We start from the raw sequence: 22,885 nt of genomic DNA on the forward strand, positions 1-22,885 counted from the left end.
AGGACAACCAAGCAAACGATGTGATCAAACCGATCATTGTACTTACATTGGTCTAAAATACATTAGACATGCATCACGCATGCCATGGCATGCCTGATGGTAGGCGCTTCCAGCTGTTGTAATACGAGGTAGGCTACGCTAGCGCAAATCAAAATTTCTACCGCGTATAACCAGGAAGAACTGCCGTATAAGGATCACGGGATTACCACTCGACGCACTACTGGTGCGGAAGATGTAGATATGCGTCGGTGCAGTGAAGACGATCACGTAGTCGTACGTAGTCGATCAACGTAGTCGTACGTAGTCGATCACGTCCAGCAGCTCCTCAGCAGCTCGTCCACGTGCACAGCAAGATCGCCTCCGGTGCCGCGGCTCGTCGTCGGCTCGTCGTGGCTCGTCGGCGGCTCGTCGATGGCTCGTCCAAGTGCTGCAGGTGCAACACCTCCAAGGTATCCACACGTGCAGGGAGGAAGCGTCGCAAGCCGGATTGCTAGATCCGCGAGTTGCAACAGGCGAGGGCGTGGGAGGCGCGGCAAGAGTGTTCAGCCAAAAAGGTGTAAAACCCTAGGGCGCCCCCACCCCTCTATTTATAGGGGTTCCTGATGGGCCTCTGGATCCGAGGCCCATTAGTACTCCTAAACCTAATCCAACTCGGATCAAATCCGCATTGGGCTTCCAGCCCCTTAAGTGTGTGACCCTATGGGTTCGGATACGTATAGACATGGCCCGAGTACTCCTACTCGGCCCAATAGTCGGTAGCGGCCTCTAGCAAGACGTGCCAACTCCTATACGCACACGAAGATCATATCAGACGAACCTTCACAAAATAATATACATGCTATTCCCTTTGCCTCACGATATTTGGTCTAGCTTCAAGCCGACCGCTCTTTCTCGATCCTGTGATTCGGAATCCCTTTGTAGGTTAACTCTTAACCGTACGTAGCATGGCCATGCATTTTCGGATCCAATCACTCGAGGGGCCCAGAGATATCACTCTCAATCAGAGAGGGCAAATCCCATCTTGATTGACCATGTCTCATAGCATGCTTCTTGACAAACCCGAAAGCTACCTTTATAACTACCCTGTTACGGTGTAGCGTTTGATAGCCCCTAAGTAGGTCAATCCACATCTAGAATACATGCGACAATCTCAGGTCTGAGGACAAAGCGTATATGTTGTTTAAAGAGAGAACTACTTCTCGTGTTGGGTCAGTCCTAACACATGTCTCCACATGTGTCCACATTATTAGTTCAACATCTCCATGTCCATGACTTGTGAAACATAGTCATCAACTAATACATGTGCTAGTCTAATATTCATGTGTGTCCTCACATGAACTCCGACCAGGGACAACTTTAGAATAACCATACAAGTAAAGAGTTTCACATACAATTCACATAATTGCAAATCAATTCAAGTAGCCTTTAATGGATATTCAATGAACACAATATACAAATCATGGATACAAATGGAATATCATCATCTCTATGATTGCCTCTAGGGCATACCTCCAACAGTCTCCCACTTGCACTAGAGTCAATCTAGAAGGTACCTAATACCCATAGCTCTTACATGCGCATCATGCTTAGCTTGCGGGAGTGGTTTTGTCAACGGATCAGAAATGTTCAGATCCGTGTGTATTTTGCATATCTTGATCTCACCCCGGTTAACGAAGTCTCGAATGAGATGAAATCGCCGCATTACGTGTTTGTTCTTCTGATGGTTCCTTGGCTCCTTTGCTTGCGCAATTGCCCCATTGTTATCACAGTAGAGATTCAATGGGCTGGACGCATTCGGGAACACACCAAGCTCAATGAGGAAATTCCTTATCCAAACACCTTCCTTCGCGGCTTCCGAAGCCGCGATGTACTCGGCTTCTGTCGTAGAATCGGCCACCGTCTCCTGCTTGGAACTCTTCCAACTAACAGCACCACCATTCAGCGTGAACACAAATCCTGATTGTGACTTTGAATCATCTCTGTCGGTTTGGAAACTAGCATCGGTGTAACCTGTTACAACGAGCTCCTCCTGACCTCCATAAACGAGGAACATATCTTTAGTCCTTCTCAAGTACTTAAGAATGTTTTTCATCGCTGTCCAGTGACTCTCACCTGGATCAGATTGGTGTCTGCTTGTCATACTTAGCGCATATGAAACATCTGGGCGAGTACTTATCATTGCATACATGATAGATCCAATAGCCGAGGCATATGGCACTCTACTCATGCGATCCCGCTCATCAGCAGTCGAAGGACACTGAGTCTTGCTGAGATGTATGCCATGTGACATAGGCAAGAACCCTTTCTTTGCCTCTTCCATGCTGAACCGCTTCAACACTTTGTCAATGTAAGTATCTTGGCTTAAACCTATAAGCCTTCTCGATCTATCTCTATAGATCTTAATACCCAGAATATATGCCGCTTCCCCTAAGTCCTTCATCGAAAAACTATTTTTCAGTGAAGTCTTTACGGACTCAAGCATAGGAATGTTATTTCCAATCAGTAATATGTCATCCACATATAAGATTAGAAATACTACAGAGCTCCCACTAACCTTCTTGTAAACACAAGACTCTTCTTCGTTCTTGGTGAAGTCAAACCCTTTGACCACTTCATCAAAACGAATGTTCCAACTCCTAGATGCTTGCTTCAATCCATAAATGGATCTCTGAAGCTTGCATACCTTTCCAGCATTTTTCGGATCGACAAAACCCTCGGGCTGTATCATATACACGTCCTCAGCTAGGTTTCCATTCAGGAAAGCTGTCTTGACATCCATCTGCCATCTCTCATAATCGAAATATGCAGCTATAGCTAGAATAATCCGAATGGACTTAAGCATCACTACGGGCGAGAAGGTCTCGTCGTAGTCAACTCCTTGAACTTGTCGAAAACCTTTTGCGACAAGTCGTGCTTTATAGATGTGAACATTTCCATCCATGTCCTTTTTCTTCTTATAGATCCACTTGCACTCTATGGCTTTAACACCATCAGGCGGGTCAACCAAGTTCCAAACTTGATTGTCTCCCATGGACTCTATTTCGGATTGCATGGCACTCTGCCATTTTTCGGAGTCTGGGTCCATCATTGCTTCTGCATATGTCGCAGGCTCATCATTGTCCAACAATAATATTTCTCGCATTTCGCGGAGCCTTGCCGACCTTCGTGGTTGTGGCGGTGCTTCTCTTGCCATGGGTATCTCAACTTGTTCTGCTACGTTAGCATCACTCATTGATTCTTGCCCGATTGGCTCATCTTGAACTTCTTCAAGATGCACTGTCTTTCCACTCTTTTCTCCTTTGAGAAACTCTTTCTCTAGGAAAACCCCGTTCCGAGCGACAAACACTTTGCCTTCTGATCGGTTGTAGAAATAATATCCCAAAGTTTCCTTTGGATATCCCACGAAAATGCACTTATCCGATTTGGGTGTGATCTTGTCCGACTGAAGTCGCTTGACAAACACTTCACATCCCCAAATCTTTAGAAAAGACAGACTAGGAACCTTTCCAGTCCATATCTCATATGGTGTCTTAACTACGGATTTAGATGGTACCCTATTTAGTGTGAAAGCTGCTGTTTCTAGAGCGTATCCCCAAAATGACAACGGTAGGTCCGACTGGCTCATTATTGATCGAACCATGTCTAACAAAGTTCGATTACGTCGCTCGGACACACCGTTTCTCTGAGGTGTTCCAGGCGGCGTAAGTTGTGGAACAATTCCGCAACTCTTTAGATGATTGCTAAACTCGTGGCTCAAATACTCGCCTCCACGATCAGATCGCAAGGCCTTAATTTTCTTGCCACGCTGATTTTCAACTTCATTCTGAAATTCCTTGAACTTTTCAAAGGTTTCAGACTTGTGCCTCATTAAGTAGACATAGCCATATCTACTAAAATCATCAGTAAAAGTTATGAAGTATTGGAATCCTCCTCTAGCCGTCGTGCTCATTGGTCCGCATACATCACTATGTACGAGTTCCAACAAGTCTACTGCTCTCTCAGGAAATCCTGTGAAAGGCGTCTTGGTCATCTTGCCTAGCAAGCAAGCCTCACATGTCTCGTATGATTCAAAATCAAACGAAGTTAGAAGTCCATCAGAATGGAGCTTCTTCATGCGCTTTTCACTTATATGACCCAAACGACAATGCCACAAATAGGTAGGACTCAAATCATTAGGCCGAGGCCTTTTAGCACTTACATTACAGACAAGTGAACCATCAAGATTTAAAACAAACAATCGATTCACAATGGGTGCAAAAGCCATAAACATATTATCTTTAGAGATCACACAACCATTGTTTTCACTCGCAAATGAATAACCATCCTTCATCAAACATGAAGGAGATAAAATGTTTCGACTTAAACTAGGAACAAAATAACAATTATTCAACTCCATAATAAATCCTGACGGGAGGTGGAGTTGCATCGTCCCGACGGTCAAAGCAGCAACTCTTGCATTATTGCCCACGCGGAAATCAACTTCTCCTCTTTCCACGCTTCTACTTCTTATCATTCCCTGCATCGAATTGCAAATATGAGCAACCGATCCGGTATCAAATACCCAAGAATTAATAACTGTATCAGCGAGAAATATGTTGTCTATAACATTAACAACAAGCGTACCTGAGGTAGAAGTACTCTTACTTCCGCCGTTCTTCAACGAAGCTAGGTACTGCTTGCAGTTTCTCTTCCAGTGACCAAGTTCATGACAGTAAAAGCACTCTTTATCTGGAGCAGGTCCAGCTTTAGCCTTGGGCGCTGGGTTTGGCTTGGACACTCCAGCCTTACCCTTCTTCTTCCAAGAATTGCCCTTCTTCTTGAAGGTAGGCTTGTTCTGTACAGCCATCACATGGCTGGTACTAGCGCTTTTCTTAATGTCTACCTCTGCTGTCTTGAGCATACCACACAGCTCATTCAGACCCTTCTCCGTCCCATGCATATGGTAGTTCGAGATGAAGTTCCCATAGCTAGGCGGAAGAGACGAGAGAATGAAGTCAGTGGCCAACTCTTTGCCCATTGGGAAGCCCAGCTTCTCCAATCGCTGAGTGTAACCAACCATTTTGATTACATGTGGTCCTACTGCTGCGCCTTCTGCTAACTTGCACTCCAGAAAGGCTTTGGACACATTGAACCTTTCGGTCCTAGCCTGTGTCTGGAACATGTCCTTGAGCGCCACGATCATATCGTAAGCCTCATGATTTGTTTCGAACTGCATCTGCAGCTCGGGTTCCATGCAAGCAAGCATAAGGCAGCTTACCTCAAGATTAGCATCAAATGCCTTCTTGTAAGCAGCCTTAACGGCAGCAGATGCATCATCAGCAGGTACTGGTGGTAGTGGGGTGTCTAGAACATCTTCCTTTTTCTCAGCCCTGAGAACAATTCTCAGGTTACGGATCCAATCCGAGTAGTTTGTTCCATTCAACTTGTCCTTCTCAAGGACCGAACGCAAAGCAAACGATGCGGTGGTGTTGCTAGGTGCCATTTAATCTACAACAAAAGTAATGCAAAATACACTAAGACAAACGTATCCATGATAGAGCAAATTACATTAAACTATTTTAACAGAATCTACTCCCACTAAAATCAATATCCCTCTATTGAAACTTAGTGATTCAGGATCCACAACTAACAAGTCTACTAGTGAGCTTTAGCATCACCGCTAGCAAACGAGGTAGATCGGTAAGCAACTTTTGCTAATCATATCACATATGACTCCTGTTGTTGGGTGACATCTCTATGTCTCGGCGCCCAACCTTTATGCCCCAAGGTCTTTAACCGTTAAGATAACCTTGTGAAGCAAACCAACCCTTATGCGTGTAAGTGTCCGACACAAACCCGTCTAGTCAAGGAAAACTAGTGGCACCCTAATTTCATAGACCCACCACTAATTGTACAAGACATGGGACGGTGCAAGTTTCAGTTGGGAGAGCATACTAACTTAAACTTTGTGAGGGATCGTTCTACTTCTAACATCACAGCATGCAGAAAGTAAAACATAAACAGAATAGCATTCACACAGCTTGTGACACAGTATGGCCCGTTTTCATATGGTGATCTCCATCTCCATAGAACCTGTTCACCATGGTGATCTCCATCTCCATGTTCCATGTGTGCCATCCTCCTGGTGATGAGTCCTCCAAGAACTATGCTATTACGCCTAATAGCTAGTAAAGAATCTAGTAATGAAGATTACATAGTTGCTTGGATCATCACAGATTGGTACGCAGACCATTAAATACAATAAGGTGACAACACATATGGCTCCTGCCGTGTTGCCGTACGCGTGACACGCAGGTCACGAATGGGTTACACACATGCATCACATACACAAGGGGGCCATACTGATCACAAGATACAAACATACATCCTGCAAAACAGAGTTAGGCGTCCTAACGTTCCAAACTTGGGAGGCCCGAAACTCCATCTTCCAAGCCGAATTTGGCAAATCTAATATCGCCGAAAACGGCGAAGCCGTTGAAATTCACGTGTAACTTTTTCTGTAGATCAATTTTCGTATAGAAATCGCCCCGATCCGAGATCATACCGAAAAGTTACGGCTGATTTACCGAAGCATGCGCATACGGCAAAGTCCCGACCCCGGCAGTAGATCACATCTACTATTGCACATCTAATGCGCCTGGCGTATGACCCTGGATCTCGATTTGACCAATCATATTGATCTTCCCTCACTGCAACTGGATTTACGTGTATCACTTAACTCCGATGGCGGAAACCGACCGGTAGGAGTATGTCGTTACACTACCATTGCAGCAAGGGCACGAAATCAGGACATAGATCAAACAGAGAACTCGCATATCTCCATATGCACACATCCCGAATCCAAAACTAAGCAGCTAAGGCTCTGATACCACTGTTGTAATACGAGGTAGGCTACGCTAGCGCAAATCAAAATTTCTACCGCGTATAACCAGGAAGAACTGCCGTATAAGGATCACGGGATTACCACTCGACGCACTACTGGTGCGGAAGATGTAGATATGCGTCGGTGCAGTGAAGACGATCACGTAGTCGTACGTAGTCGATCAACGTAGTCGTACGTAGTCGATCACGTCCAGCAGCTCCTCAGCAGCTCGTCCACGTGCATAGCAAGATCGCCTCCGGTGCCGCGGCTCGTCGTCGGCTCGTCGTGGCTCGTCGGCGGCTCGTCGATGGCTCGTCCAAGTGCTGCAGGTGCAACACCTCCAAGGTATCCACACGTGCAGGGAGGAAGCGTCGCAAGCCGGATTGCTAGATCCGCGAGTTGCAACAGGCGAGGGCGTGGGAGGCGCGGCAAGAGTGTTCAGCCAAAAAGGTGTAAAACCCTAGGGCGCCCCCACCCCTCTATTTATAGGGGTTCCTGATGGGCCTCTGGATCCGAGGCCCATTAGTACTCCTAAACCTAATCCAACTCGGATCAAATCCGAATTGGGCTTCCAGCCCCTTAAGTGTGTGACCCTATGGGTTCGGATACGTATAGACATGGCCCGAGTACTCCTACTCGGCCCAATAGTTGGTAGCGGCCTCTAGCAAGACGTGCCAACTCCTATACGCACACGAAGATCATATCAGACGAACCTTCACAACATAATATACATGCTATTCCCTTTGCCTCACGATATTTGGTCTAGCTTCAAGCCGACCGCTCTTTCTCGATCCTGTGATTCGGAATCCCTTTGTAGGTTAACTCTTAACCGTACGTAGCATGGCCATGCATTTTCGGATCCAATCACTCGAGGGGCCCAGAGATATCACTCTCAATCAGAGAGGGGCAAATCCCATCTTGATTGACCATGTCTCATAGCATGCTTCTTGACAAACCCGAAAGCTACCTTTATAACTACCCTGTTACGGTGTAGCGTTTGATAGCCCCTAAGTAGGTCAATCCACATCTAGAATACATGCGACAATCTCAGGTCTGAGGACAAAGCGTATATGTTGTTTAAAGAGAGAACTACTTCTCGTGTTGGGTCAGTCCTAACACATGTCTCCACATGTGTCCACATTATTAGTTCAACATCTCCATGTCCATGACTTGTGAAACATAGTCATCAACTAATACATGTGCTAGTCTAATATTCATGTGTGTCCTCACATGAACTCCGACCAGGGACAACTTTAGAATAACCATACAAGTAAAGAGTTTCACATACAATTCACATAATTGCAAATCAATTCAAGTAGCCTTTAATGGATATTCAATGAACACAATATACAAATCATGGATACAAATGGAATATCATCATCTCTATGATTGCCTCTAGGGCATACCTCCAACACCAGCTTCCTCCATGCCTGGATCGGTCAGCTATAAATACACGCGCAAACACCCGAGGAAAACCACCCCCAAAGAACCAGAGACCCGAGCTAGCACTAGATCAGATCACCATTCCTAGCTCTCTTACGATCTTGCGTTCTTGCTCTTGCTGTGGTGGGAAATCAATCAATCGCCAAATGGCTGCCAAGCACGGTCTCTTTGTTGCTCTCAACCTACTCCTCTTCGCCGCCGCTGTGTACGGCTGTGCAGATAACTGTGAGCCATCCTATCCCACTCCACCCGTCGAGCCACCATCATCGACCTACGTTCCCGAGCCACCAGCTCCGATAGCGCCGGCGACCGACGGCCACAGCCATCGCCCGGCCGGTCGGTGCCCACTGGATGCGCTCAAGCTCCAGGTGTGCGCAAGTGTCCTGGACGGCCTTGTCAAGATCAGCCTGCCGGAGGAGCGTGAGAAGTGTTGCCGGCTGCTGGACGGGCTCGTCGACATCGATGCCGCCGCCTGCCTCTGCACCGTGCTCAAGACCAACGTCCTCGGCATTTCCCTCCACGTGCCCATCGACATCAGCCTCAGTCTAAACCGGTGCGGCCGCAAGGATTGCCCGCCCGGCTTGACCTGCCCTCGCTATTAATTAATCTCGATTGTTAATCAAGGTCCAGCCACGTTATTTATGTCCATGCGCACAAGGAGCACACACTTCTGGTCTAGTATCTCACTTGATTCAAAAGTTTATTGCTTGCAGCGGCGACCTATCTGAGCCGTTGCAAGGTGGAATAATTTTCTTCTATATTTATTTGTCGCACCTTCAGTTCGTTACAAATCCCTATTGCATTTTGGTATTTGTTTTAAGGCATTTATCAAGTTAGTTATGGAGTTTGTACTTGTACTAATATCTTTAATTAATTTCTTGATCAATGCCGAAACGGATCTTATTATCAACATGAGTGTGCATCGTTGAGAAAAAGAGCTGGCTCCCTTGGGAGCTCCGATCCCATGGAAATGATAGAACTTCATGAACAAATTAAACCTAATGGAGTATCCAGTATGTATATGATGATTTTGCTAAAAGTTTTCATCAGAAAACGCCTATTTACTCTCACCCTCAAGGTGACATCACGATCCTTTCTAACTTTTACTACTAAAACAAAAACCAAATATAGTGGTTTGTTTAGTGTTGACAACGTTGTTTAGTATTCATTAGTAAAGGTGCGTTCTACCTTCCAAAGCCATCAACACTAAAGAACATCGCCTCAACATCCAGGGGTCCATTTATACTCCAGGGAGGCACAAACATAAAACCCTAGGTGATTCGGAGCCGAAACAACAAAACTGAGCCTTGGACGGACCTTCCAAAAGCTATATCTCCAAGACAATTCTGATGTTCCTCTAAAAGTGGAAACATGGAAGAAAAATATAAATGCCAACAAGTAACTCCTGCAAAGGTGAAAATAACTTCATCCACTCATTGAACTCCGACCATCAAGCCACCTGCTTCAACAACCTCATTGTCCACCATAAGGTGAAATGAATCCGTAAGACACTGACCAGTGTTGGAGGTTCCATGCATGTCCTGGAACATGGCAACAACGCCAAGCCCCGGTGTGCAAGGCAACAACTATTCCAGCACCTTAGGGGATTCTCCTAAAGTGACGTCTGCAAAAAGAAAAGGACATCCATGGATGCTGCCATCACACTACCGACTGAACCGAGCCTAGGTTTTCGTCTAGAGACATCACTAGCAAGAGGTGAGCATGGCACAACGATGCCTCCAGCGAGGAAATCAAGTGGCGCCTGCGTCGAGATTGGGCAGCAAGAAGTTGACACCGCAATTCCCAACAACCAGCACCCGCCGACCAATGCAATGGAATCGTTTTGCCAAAAGCAACTATCGTAGAGGCTTCGAAGAATGAGGCCTAACGGCGGATCCGGACAAATCAGACCTAGCTGGAGACCAATCGGCCAATTGCTGATTGCCAGTGCGCAACCAGCCAACAGCCTATGGTTATCGTACGCTAAGGGCCCATCAGGCACACCGGCCACCAGGAGCCTGAGCTGATCTTAGAGGGAAATGGGAAGGGAGGAAAGGGAAGTGATGCTTAAGGCCACCATTGCCGCCGCTCAGACTGCTGCTGCGGCAGCGGCCGGGGAGGAGCATCGAAGTAGGTCTTGGGCACGAGATTCGATCGCCTCCCGTGTTGCCCTATTGACCACCATTGATCTACGAACTGAAACCTAAACCCTGTCTCTTAATCTACCTCTGGATCTCTTTCTCAAGTGGGTTTTTTTTTTGGTTTGAGTGACTTGTATTTTTCCTCTTTTTATTTTGTTATCTTCTTATAAAAATTTGGCAAAACTCTGTTTGTTCTAAGAAATATCTCCGTCTTTGCTGTGTTGAGGACGAGAGCAGCTGGAGCTCAGAGAAGAGAACGAGTGGAGAAGACAACGAGTGGATAAGAATTCATGGAGGTGGTGGCTGGGTCCCGCGTCTGATATTTTTATCCAGCGTCGGACGTGCAGCATTACCATTGTTCAAAGAAATATCTCCGTCTACATCCTCTTTCTCCTACCTATTGCTGGCAACGGCTTTATCCATCAAAATCCCTCCGGTGTGCCGCTGGTGAGGAAGGAAGAGGATCGTAACTGAACATAGGTTGCATGTCTTGGTTGCATTGTACGTATAGTTTTAATAAAATGAATAGCGAGAGGCCTGGAATTATGATTATTCCACTCACACCATGAGTCCACGTCTCCACCATATGGTATCACTTATTAAATAATTCTACTTCATTGAGAAAATTGTACTATGTTCGTTAGCGGTAATTATGCGGATTTGCTTCCAACAATCGAACGAGATCTGCCACATGCAACTAGCGGGCGCAATACTGCTGGTGGAGTTCATCGATAGCCATGTACTACATGCGAATCATATGATTCGGTGCATATATTCTACAAAGAAATATACCTAAGTAATAGGGAATTAAATGGGGTTATAATTATTTCTGAACTAATGAAGCGTTCGACGCATACATTCTGGTCTGGTCATCTGGACATGCAGCGCACACACTACGGGAAAGACTAAATTCGCCGAGTATAATTTTTTCGCCGAGTGCAATAATGCGGGCACTCGGCGAAGGCCCCGTTTGTTGAGTGTATTACTCATAACACTCGGCAAACACAATGCACTCGGCGATAAAGAGATTTGCCGAGTGCCAAATAAGAAAACACTCGGCAAAACCCCGTCGACACTCGGCAAATATAATACACTCGACGAACTATTGAGCACATGACCTGCACGTGCGCCGTCCGGTCGAAACCGTGACGGACGTTAGTTGTTTGCCGAGTGTCGACGGTGGACACTCGGCAAAGCTACTAGTATGCCGAGTGCTAAGGGGGACACTCGGCAAACTTTAGTGTTTGCCGAGTGTTGTGATTGGACACTCGGCAAAGCTGCGAATATGCCGAGTGCTAGGGGGAACACTCGGCATACTTTAGGGTTTGCCGAGTGTTTTTTGACACACTCGGCAAAATTAATTTTTTTCCCTCCTCCACCCTCCAAACTTTTTATACTCCACATGTATGGCATTTGGCACTGCATGGTAGAAGGTGGACTATTTATTGACCTGTTTGCTATATTTAATCAATTAATTTCATTTAGAGTAATTTGTTGATTTAAGTCAAATTTGAACTGCAGGTGATTGGAATAATGGAATAATATGAGTGGAAAAATCATATTCATGTTAGTGAGTCCAAATTGAGGTCTCACCCGGAAAATGAAAAGAAATTTCGAACATTTTGTTAAGGAAACACGACTACGAACGTGTGGCCAAATGATTTTTTAGTTCTCAAAAATACAAACGAAGTTTGAAAATCACTAGATTTTCCAAGATGCTATGATTTCATATGCAGAGGCTGTGGTAAAAAATTGAGAAGGTTTCGCACAAATTTTCACATATGATGCTTAGAATTCGAAGCATCTCCGGAGAGGATTCGTAGAAGCTGGAAGGATCCGGTAAAATTTTGAGTCGAATCGATACTTAAATTTGTGATTGAGTTCAAAATTTTTTTTATAGACCATAGAGAACATAGATTGGTTCATGTCAAATTTTGGGAATTTTTCGGATCCGTTTGGTAATTTTTATTTATTAATTGCAAGTATATGAATTTAATAGATATAAATTTAATATGAGCTATAAATCCATGAAATAATGGAATAATATTACTTAAAAAATGAAATACGCAATGTTTAGTGAATTTGACTAGGTTTTTACAAACTTTACATACTTTTAATTACTAAAACTACTTTGGACATGAAATATCACTACCTGTTTGCCGAGTGTCATCCCTTGGACACTCGGCAAAGCTCGCTGCGGGTCCATGTGCCAGCCTCAGTCCACCTCAGTCCAAGCCTCAGTTTGAAATCCGAAAAAAAAATTTGCCGAGTGCTCCTGATCTAGCACTCGGCAAAGGCTTTGCCGAGTGCTAGATCACGGGACACTCGGCAAAGCCTGCCACTTAACCCGGACTTAGTCCCTCACGCGGACAGCAAACACGCACAACAGGCACACGCACGCGCCGCCCACCCGCGCCGCTCGCCCCGCGCCGCCGCCCCGTGTTGCCTGCCCCGCGCCGCTGCCCCGCGCCGCTCGTGCCCCCGCGCCGGCCCCCGGGCCCCGGCTGCCGAACCGCCGGCCCCCTGGCCGCCCCCGCGCCGCCGCCGGCTGGCCCCCGCGCCGGCTTTTGTGCAGGGTTCACTTCCCTAGCTTGGTGGTGTACGCCGGACAGCAGCAGCCGGCCTACACGTGGGACCACTACGTCGCCGCCCCCGACGTCCCTGATCGTGAACAGAGGAGATTCCCCAACATAGCGGAGCGGGTCAAGGTCGAGCTGTGGGTAAGTACTTCTCGTACTAAATTGCTCAATACATCTCCTACTTTCGACATTCTTGAAATAATAACTGTATATGCGTCTATATGCAGGATTTCTATAGATGCCAGGAGGGATTCGAGGCCAAGACGAAGGCCGTCTGTGATGTAGCCGCCAAGAAGCTCGTGAAGGACATGCATTACGAGGCGCGCATCCAGGCCATCATCGAATTCCACGCTCAATACAGACAGATGAAGGTTAGAAAAGAGGAGGCAAGAACAATGAACCTGACTAAGGACCAATTCATGAGGGTAAGTAAAGAACATTGATACTTACTATTTAAGATTAATTAGGCTCATTTTCTTTTCATATGTCACACGCTTGATGATGTAGGTGCCTCCGTGGTGGTGTCGTGCGCATATGCCGTGCTGGGAGAGGATGGTCGACGTGTGGTTGGAGCCCGGGTGGTTGGAGAACCACCTTGCTTGCCGGCAGCGGCGTTTGCAGATGCCGACTGCACCACACCATCAAGGCAGCCTAAGCCTTGATGAATATAGAGAAAAATGGGTACGCATTCAGTTCTACATAATTCCTAATCATTTTGTATTTTTTGCCGCAGTCGGCGTCACATGATGGCCGACCTTGCTCCCAGCTCAAGGCATGGGTCCTCTCCAAAAAGGGCAAGGCGACGACTGATATCGATTTCAACCTAGATGACCCGTCCGAGGCGTACAGCCACCCTAGCATACACAGCCGTGTCAGCGAGTATACAAAGATGGCTAGGGAGGTTCACGGGCCAGACTTCGATCCGAGCTCCAAGGACATTGATGGAGAAATCGTGATGAGGGTGGAAGGAGGCAAGAAGCATGGCCGATATTGGATTGGCGACGGCGTAGTCGACACGGCCTCTACTCCCACTCTCTCCCAGATCTGAGCTAGGAGCACGGACTCGAGCCCGGTGATACGGCCACGACCCACCACTGCACAGTTCCAGATGGAGGCTCTCCAGGTTCTTTCTCTTCCATTCATCATTCGTTTGTTGTTATACTTTAGCTTTGCATTATAACATTGCAATGAAATATTGTAGGCCCAGGTGGAAGAAGCAAGGAAGAAACAAGAGGAGATGGCGGCACAGATGGAGGACATGCGGCGGAGGATGGAGGAAGAAAACCGGATTAGGATGGAGTAGATGTTCCAGTACATGCAGAGTTTTGCTTCGAGCATGGGACAGTCTTTGCCTCCGCCACCGCTGATGATGTTCCCTCCGCCTCAGCCATCCACGACTACTCCTGTGAGTCACTTGACACATTGTGCTTAAGATTCAATACTTTAATTTTGACAACTTTAGATGTTAGTTCAGAATGTCCTATCCTATGTGCAGAATCAATCGGCGGCTTCGAATAATGAAGATCAAGATTTGTCGCAGTGGTCTCCTTGGCCTCCACGGAACTAGACTTGGTTGTGAACTTGGTTGAAACTAAATTGTGACTTGAACTTGGATTTATGGATTGTTTTGTGCTTATGTTGAATTATGCCTGTGATGTTTATGAATAATGTTTCTAATGGTGGTTGTGAATTATGCATGTGATTGTTTATTACAAATGCATGTGATGATGTGTATTGTGAATTGAGAGGGGTCCGTTATACGTGACAAAATGGGGAAAAAGGGGGGTTCTGGGCACTTTGCCGAGTGTAACACTCGGCAAAGGGGGCACTTCCGGGTCCAGTGGCCACGAGTTTGCCTAGTGTTAAAGCCAAAACACTCTGTCATGAGTGCAGCAAATAGAGCTTCTTCATAACCAATCTACGGAAGATTAGAGTCATGAGCCATCACCACCTTGTAACATGACTGTTGGTTGATCAAGGGTGCTTCCATTGTCCCCATATGCCAAAATGTTGACCAATCTCTCGTAACAACTGGCGTATATCCAGGACAACCAAGCAAACGATGTGATCAAACCGATCATTGTACTTACATTGGTCTAAAATACATTAGACATGCATCACGCATGCCATGGCATGCCTGATGGTAGGCGCTTCCAGCTTCCTCCATGCCTGGATCGGTCAGCTATAAATACACGCGCAAACACCCGAGGAAAACCACCCCCAAAGAACCAGAGACCCGAGCTAGCACTAGATCAGATCACCATTCCTAGCTCTCTTACGATCTTGCGTTCTTGCTCTTGCTGTGGTGGGAAATCAATCAATCGCCAAATGGCTGCCAAGCACGGTCTCTTTGTTGCTCTCAACCTACTCCTCTTCGCCGCCGCTGTGTACGGCTGTGCAGATAACTGTGAGCCATCCTATCCCACTCCACCCGTCGAGCCACCATCATCGACCTACGTTCCCGAGCCACCAGCTCCGATAGCGCCGGCGACCGACGGCCACAGCCATCGCCCGGCCGGTCGGTGCCCACTGGATGCGCTCAAGCTCCAGGTGTGCGCAAGTGTCCTGGACGGCCTTGTCAAGATCAGCCTGCCGGAGGAGCGTGAGAAGTGTTGCCGGCTGCTGGACGGGCTCGTCGACATCGATGCCGCCGCCTGCCTCTGCACCGTGCTCAAGACCAACGTCCTCGGCATTTCCCTCCACGTGCCCATCGACATCAGCCTCAGTCTAAACCGGTGCGGCCGCAAGGATTGCCCGCCCGGCTTGACCTGCCCTCGCTATTAATTAATCTCGATTGTTAATCAAGGTCCAGCCACGTTATTTATGTCCATGCGCACAAGGAGCACACACTTCTGGTCTAGTATCTCACTTGATTCAAAAGTTTATTGCTTGCAGCGGCGACCTATCTGAGCCGTTGCAAGGTGGAATAATTTTCTTCTATATTTATTTGTCGCACCTTCAGTTCGTTACAAATCCCTATTGCATTTTGGTATTTGTTTTAAGGCATTTATCAAGTTAGTTATGGAGTTTGTACTTGTACTAATATCTTTAATTAATTTCTTGATCAATGCCGAAACGGATCTTATTATCAACATGAGTGTGCATCGTTGAGAAAAAGAGCTGGCTCCCTTGGGAGCTCCGATCCCATGGAAATGATAGAACTTCATGAACAAATTAAACCTAATGGAGTATCCAGTATGTATATGATGATTTTGCTAAAAGTTTTCATCAGAAAACGCCTATTTACTCTCACCCTCAAGGTGACATCACGATCCTTTCTAACTTTTACTACTAAAACAAAAACCAAATATAGTGGTTTGTTTAGTGTTGACAACGTTGTTTAGTATTCATTAGTAAAGGTGCGTTCTACCTTCCAAAGCCATCAACACTAAAGAACATCGCCTCAACATCCAGGGGTCCATTTATACTCCAGGGAGGCACAAACATAAAACCCTAGGTGATTCGGAGCCGAAACAACAAAACTGAGCCTTGGACGGACCTTCCAAAAGCTATATATCCAAGACAATTCTGATGTTCCTCTAAAAGTGGAAACATGGAAGAAAAATATAAATGCCAACAAGTAACTCCTGCAAAGGTGAAAATAACTTCATCCACTCATTGAACTCCGACCATCAAGCCACCTGCTTCAACAACCTCATTGTCCACCATAAGGTGAAATGAATCCGTAAGACACTGACCAGTGTTGGAGGTTCCATGCATGTCCTGGAACATGGCAACAACGCCAAGCCCCGGTGTGCAAGGCAACAACTATTCCAGCACCTTAGGGGATTCTCCTAAAGTGACGTCTGCAAAAAGAAAAGGACATCCATGGATGCTGCCATCACACTACCGACTGAACCGAGCCTAGGTTTTCGTCTAGAGACATCACTAGCAAGAGGTGAGCATGGCACAACGATGCCTCCAGCGAGGAAATCAAGTGGCGCCTGCGTCGAGATTGGGCAGCAAGAAGTTGACACCGCAATTCCCAACAACCAGCACCCGCCGACCAATGCAATGGAATCGTTTTGCCAAAAGCAACTATCGTAGAGGCTTCGAAGAATGAGGCCTAACGGCGGATCCGGACAAATCAGACCTAGCTGGAGACCAATCGGCCAATTGCTGATTGCCAGTGCGCAACCAGCCAACAGCCTATGGTTATCGTACGCTAAGGGCCCATCAGGCACACCGGCCACCAGGAGCCTGAGCTGATCTTAGAGGGAAATGGGAAGGGAGGAAAGGGAAGTGATGCTTAAGGCCACCATTGCCGCCGCTCAGACTGCTGCTGCGGCAGCGGCCGGGGAGGAGCATCGAAGTAGGTCTTGGGCACGAGATTCGATCGCCTCCCGTGTTGCCCTATTGACCACCATTGATCTACGAACTGAAACCTAAACCCGGTCTCTTAATCTACCTCTGGATCTCTTTCTCAAGTGGGGTTTTTTTTTTGGTTTGAGTGACTTGTATTTTTCCTCTTTTTATTTTGTTATCTTCATATAAAAATTTGGCAAAACTCTGTTGGTTCTAAGAAATACCTCCGTCTACATCCTCTTTCTCCTACCTATCGCTGGCTTTATCCATCAAAATCCCTCCGGTGTGCCGCTGGTGATGAAGGAAGAGGATCGCCACAGAAAATAGGTTGCATGTCTTGGTTGCATTGTACATATAGTTTTAATAAAATGAATAGCGAGAGGCCTGGAATTATGATTATTCCACTCACACCATGAGTCCACGTCTCCACCATATGGTATCACTTATTAAATAATTCTACTTCATTGAGAAAATTGTACTATGTTCGTTAGCGGTAATTATGCGGATTTGCTTCCAGCAATCGAACGAGATCTGCCACATGCAACTAGCGGGCGCAATACTGCTGGTGGAGTTCATCGATAGCCATGTACTACATGCGAATCATATGATTCGGTGCATATATTCTACAAAGAAATATACCTAAGTAATAGGGAATTAAATGGGGTTATAATTATTTCTGAACTAATGAAGCGTTCGACGCATACATTCTGGTCTGGTCATCTGGACATGCAGCGCACAGGCACCGCTTGCACACGCGTCGTTGTTCATCTGATAGATCAGTGTCTGGTGACCCCCGCCGGGTGCGTATCTAGGTTGACCGAATAATTGTGATTATACTCACACCACCATGAGGCCACGATATGGTATCTCGCTTATTAACTAACTCTACTTCGTTGAGAAAACTGTACTTTGTTCGTTAGGAAACTGAGCTGCAAAATGTCAAGCATGAATTATGCGGATTTGCTTGCGATAAAAACCATTCGTCTCACATGCGTACCCTATCAGAAAGAGAAGCACAACTGATGGACAAGAACAAGTAGTATTAATTAATATCGCATCGCATAGTCTCGATCAACATGTGATGAACAAGAGCTTTATTGATTTATAGCCTAATCTAAAAGATGATTAGAGTCCGGAGCGATCACCACCTTGCAACGTGATTGATCAAGGCATTCTGTTTATTTCGCTGGTGCCAAAATGCTGACCAATCTCTCCTAGCAACACGGGTGTATCCAAGACAACAAAGCAAATCAAACCGACGATTATGCATGCATTATCGATCTCATAGTATATTACACATGCGCGGCATGCATGCATGGGCATGTTAGTCACTGGCAACTTCGATGAGCTATAAATACCACCCACAAACGACCCCTGCAAACCACCCCGAATTAAAGAACCAGAGAACCCAGCAGTAGCCCTAGACCACCATTCCCGGCTTTGTTACGATCACTTGATCGCCAATGGCTGCAAAGCTCGGTGTCCTCGTTGCCCTCAGCCTGCTCCTCTTCGCCGGCGACGCGCACGGCTGCATACCCTACTGTGGACCAGCTGATTCCACTCCGCCCGAGCCGGCACCATCGACCTACGCACCCGAGCCAGCAGCTCCTACGACGCCGGTCGCACCAACGCCATCAAGCTATGCTCCCCAGCCACCCGCTCCGACAGTGCCGACGACCGATGGCCACGGCCATCGCCCGGCCAGGCGGTGCCCAGTGGATGCGCTCCAGCTCCAGGTGTGCGCAAGCATTCTAGATGGCCTTGTCAAGGTTAGTTTACCGGAGGAGCGGGAGAGGTGCTGCCGGCTGCTGGACGGGCTCGTTGACATCGATGCCGCTGCGTGCCTCTGCACCGTGCTTAAGGCCAACGTCCTCGGCATTCCCCTCCGCGTGCCCATCAACATCAGTCTGAGTCTAAACCGGTGCGGCCGCAGGGATTGCCCACCCGGCTTGACTTGCCCTCGCTATTAAGCTCGATCGGGAATGATCAGGATCGAGCCGTCATATTTCCCGTCTCGCTTCAAAGGTTTGCTTGCGGTGGCGGCGACTTGTCTCATAGCCGTTGCATGCTGGGATAAATTTGTTTAAATTTTATATATTGCATTTTAATTTTCTTATAGTTCATTGTACTTTGGTATCTGTTCTGAGTCATGTATCCAGTGACTTATGGAGTTCTTACTGTTATATACCATATTTAATTTGTTAGTCAATGCCGCACAAAGCTTATTATCAACAAGAGTGTTCATCGTTTTTGTTTCAATTCTTTGGAGACTAGAGGAGCGAGTTTTCATGGGATGTCCTATCAGGATTGCGAAAGCCAGATAGTTACAGCGTTTAGGCCCGCTAGGAGGTCATCAAACCTAGCATCTTCTTCTTCCCCGCATCTTCCAGATGCGCCTCCCATTCCAGCTACCGCAACCTCCACTGCCTCGGCCAGCGGCGAGCGCGTTGCCGCATCATCCGCCCACCAAATGCCACCACACTCTTCGGCCCGCCCTTCCTAATATGGCGATGCTTCTCATCCCCACCACCAAGCACCGCCCGCTGGATGTATGACCCTGCCCGACCGGCAACGCTCCTGTGCCGCCTCGCCTCTACCACCAGCCAAACCACTAGCTCCGTCAAGCGTGCCGCTGCCGCAGAACTTCTCCCCTAAGACCGGCCACCATTGGAGCCCCCAGCAACTCCAAACCCTACTCCTAACCTCCGTCGCTCCCGCTACCGCCACCGGCCTCAACCACCACCAGCAGCCGGTGGCGACGTCACAGCCGAGCCGCTCCTGCCCACCTCCCATCCCTTCACTCGCCTCCCACCCCTCCTAAAATTAGGCATCGGAAGTCGTGATTTGTTGCACGAATTTTAGGTATCGGAAGCTACATAAGAAAAACAAATTCCGGAAGCCAGATAGGATCTCCGTGGATTCAGGCCATGCGGCCCATACTAGACGTGTTGACCCATTACCGATTTCCTTCCAGATCCAACCGGCTTGGCCCACGAGACAAGCTACCAAGCCCGTTAACTTTTACTGGACGGCGTCACTAGGTTCGTCCGAAGTTCTTCCAAACATGCTCGAAGCATCATCGTCGTCATGATCGCGGAAAACCTATATGGCTTCCGGGCTACTTAGACTTCCAATATTTGAGATTCGTGCGGGCAAACCTCATTCGTTGGATGCTCATCCATCTCAACCCTAACCTCAGCCCACGAACCGCCGCCACCCCAGCCTCGGACGCCGCGTGCTCCCTGCTATATCGCCTCACGCAGCCCCTAGCGCTGCAATTCCCTAATGCGCGCGCCGCCCCACCGCTCGGCGCTGCCGCATCATCCGCCCACCAAATGCCACCACCTCTTTGGCCCGCCCTTCCTAATACGACGATGCTTCTCATCTCCACCACCAAGCACCGCCCGCTGGATGTATGACCATGCCCGACCGGCAATGCTCCTGTGCCACCTCGCCTCTACCACCAGCCAAACCACTAGCTCCGTCAGGCGTGCCGCTGCCGCAGAACTTCTCCTCTAAGACCGGCCACCATTGGAGCCCCCACACTAGTAGAGAATTGACTTTCGATGCGCCCCCTTTTGTCCTGGTTTAAAGTAGGTTCGGGAGAAAAGGGGGTGCGCCACGGTAGGCAAAAATGGAGGGAAGATTTACTCCCGGTTGGTATTTGCAACCGGGACTAAAGGCCCCCCATTAGTCCCGGTTGTAACGGCTAGTTCTGGGGCGTCGGTGGGTTTACCCTTTTGTCCCGGTTGGAGGCTCAAACTGGGACAAAAGGGAACTTTCAACTGGGACAAAAGGTGTTCCTTTTTGTCTCGGTTGGAGGTTTTAACCGGGATAAAAACTCATCCCCATTATATACCAAGACAGAGGCCTTTATTACTCCTCCAGCCCGAGCCAGTCCACCACAAAGATAAAGAGCTGAGCTTCACCTACTCTTCGGTGGTGCCGAAGCAAGGGAGGTGCTGCCCGAATTTTTTTCCCTCATTTTTGTGAAGGTTTGCTACTTCATCCTCGTGTTGTGCTTTGATTTATGCTTTGGAGATGGAAAGTTTATTTGCTAGAATGTGATGAAGTAGAAAATGGAGAGGTATTTTGAGCTAGAATGTGAGGGAGATTGATGTGTCATATATAGTATGTATTCTTGCAGTGGTTTAAGAATGATGCTACCTTGTCTACACGGTTTATATTATCAAATTCAATATGGTTTTTCAAATTCATACTTGTTGAACTTGCATATCGTGTTCATCTCAGTGAGAATGTTCTCCGCCGAGCAGCAATGTATGTCAAGAAGGAGGTTCGATTCTACAAGAAAGAGTGGATACAGACATCGTGACCATGTCCCCTTTTTCGTAGAATCGAACCTCTTTCATGACGAAGTGCGGTGCCGCCCAGTTGAGAACATGCTCGCCAGATGATCACGGTCTTCAAGTTCAACAAGTTCTGCAGGCATACCGTGGTCATCTCGGTAAGCATGTTCTCCGTGGAGCAGCAACGGACATCAAGGAGGAGGTTCGATTTTACGAGAAAGAGCGGCAACAGACATCATGGAAGACTGTGTCCCCTTTCTCGTAAAATCAAACCTCTTCCACGACGAAGTACTGTGCCGCCCATTTGAGAACATGCTCACCGAGATGATCATGGTCTTCAAGTTCAACAAGTTCTGCAGTGCTAAGGTAAGAATTTTTGTACATAGATGGCTTCTGCTACTGGAGGAAGTGGCGATGGTGGGGGCGATCGTCATTCCTCTTTGGGCAAGGGGAAAATCATAGTTGACCCTCAGGATAAGCTGAAGAAAATGAGCGTGTTGGAGAAAGCAATGCTTTGTTATTTGCAGAAACGTCATGAAGAAGATGTTGCCGCGGGTCAGGAACCTCCTTTTGGTGGTCGTTATGCTCCACCCTCAGTCCCGTGTGTTTCACGTCCACTTAGTACTACCGTTTCAAGCGGCACAAATAAACCACAGGATGAGGCTGGGTCAGCGGAACCTTCACCTTCACCGCCTAAGGATGCTTAAAGTCCTCCTAGATAATAACCAGTGGATGGCTTGTTGTACTGTATCATGTTGTTTGGTTCTTTAATTTAAATATGTGTATTTGTATCTATATCTAAACTTTCAGCATTATTTGCACTACAACATTTGACATGCTTTCAATCGTGAATCTATTTTCAAGTGTATCAATTTTCACACGTAATCAATTTTCACGCGTAATTCATTTTCAAGTGTAATCAATTTTCACGCATAATCCATTTTCAAGTGTAATCAATTTTCACGCGTAATCCATTTTCAAGTGTAATCAATTTTCACGCGTAATCCATTTTCAAGTGTAATCAATTTTCACGCGTAATCTATTTTCAAGTGTAATCCATTTTCATGCGTAATACGATGCAGATGGACCGGCAATGGATGTATAATGCAGACAGACGGAGCAAGGTGTTTATTGATGGCTTGCATTATTTTCTCGAAGTGGCCAAAGCAAACAAGTCAGAGAATGGGTTTGTATGTTGTCCATGCTTCCAATGCAGTAACAAGAAGGACTATTCAAAGGATTCCTGGG

At 47.1% G+C, this 22,885-nt stretch overlaps 3 protein-coding genes and 1 long non-coding RNA gene across 4 annotated transcripts; all 4 read left to right on the forward strand.

The window, feature by feature from the left end:
- The first annotated feature begins 8,451 nt into the window (after positions 1-8,451).
- On the forward strand, positions 8,452-8,907 carry LOC117836919 (cortical cell-delineating protein). The gene has a single exon (XM_034716449.2). The coding sequence runs from the start codon at positions 8,452-8,454 to the stop codon at positions 8,905-8,907; it is 456 nt and encodes a 151-aa protein (XP_034572340.1).
- Positions 8,908-13,287: 4,380 nt separating this feature from the next.
- On the forward strand, positions 13,288-13,832 carry LOC140221446 (uncharacterized). The gene is made up of 3 exons (XR_011897226.1): positions 13,288-13,450; positions 13,533-13,706; positions 13,759-13,832. It is a non-coding gene; the product is annotated as an uncharacterized lncRNA (long non-coding RNA).
- Positions 13,833-15,353: 1,521 nt separating this feature from the next.
- Positions 15,354-15,809, forward strand: LOC117836928 (cortical cell-delineating protein). The gene has a single exon (XM_034716456.2). It carries the CDS (start codon positions 15,354-15,356, stop codon positions 15,807-15,809), a length of 456 nt encoding a protein of 151 aa, XP_034572347.1.
- Positions 15,810-18,793: 2,984 nt separating this feature from the next.
- On the forward strand, positions 18,794-19,300 carry LOC117839735 (cortical cell-delineating protein). Its single transcript, XM_034720141.2, has one exon. The coding sequence runs from the start codon at positions 18,794-18,796 to the stop codon at positions 19,298-19,300; it is 507 nt and encodes a 168-aa protein (XP_034576032.1).
- The last annotated feature ends 3,585 nt before the right edge of the window (positions 19,301-22,885 follow it).

Source organism: Setaria viridis, chromosome 9, assembly GCF_005286985.2.
Source record: "Setaria viridis chromosome 9, Setaria_viridis_v4.0, whole genome shotgun sequence".
NCBI lineage: Eukaryota > Viridiplantae > Streptophyta > Magnoliopsida > Poales > Poaceae > Setaria > Setaria viridis.

Excerpts from the sequence above, each read along its gene's own strand:
- LOC117836919 (XM_034716449.2), top strand. The coding sequence starts at position 8,452 with ATGGCTGCCAAGCACGGTCTCTTTGTTGCTCTCAACCTACTCCTCTTC.
- LOC117836928 (XM_034716456.2), top strand. The coding sequence starts at position 15,354 with ATGGCTGCCAAGCACGGTCTCTTTGTTGCTCTCAACCTACTCCTCTTC.
- LOC117839735 (XM_034720141.2), top strand. The coding sequence starts at position 18,794 with ATGGCTGCAAAGCTCGGTGTCCTCGTTGCCCTCAGCCTGCTCCTCTTC.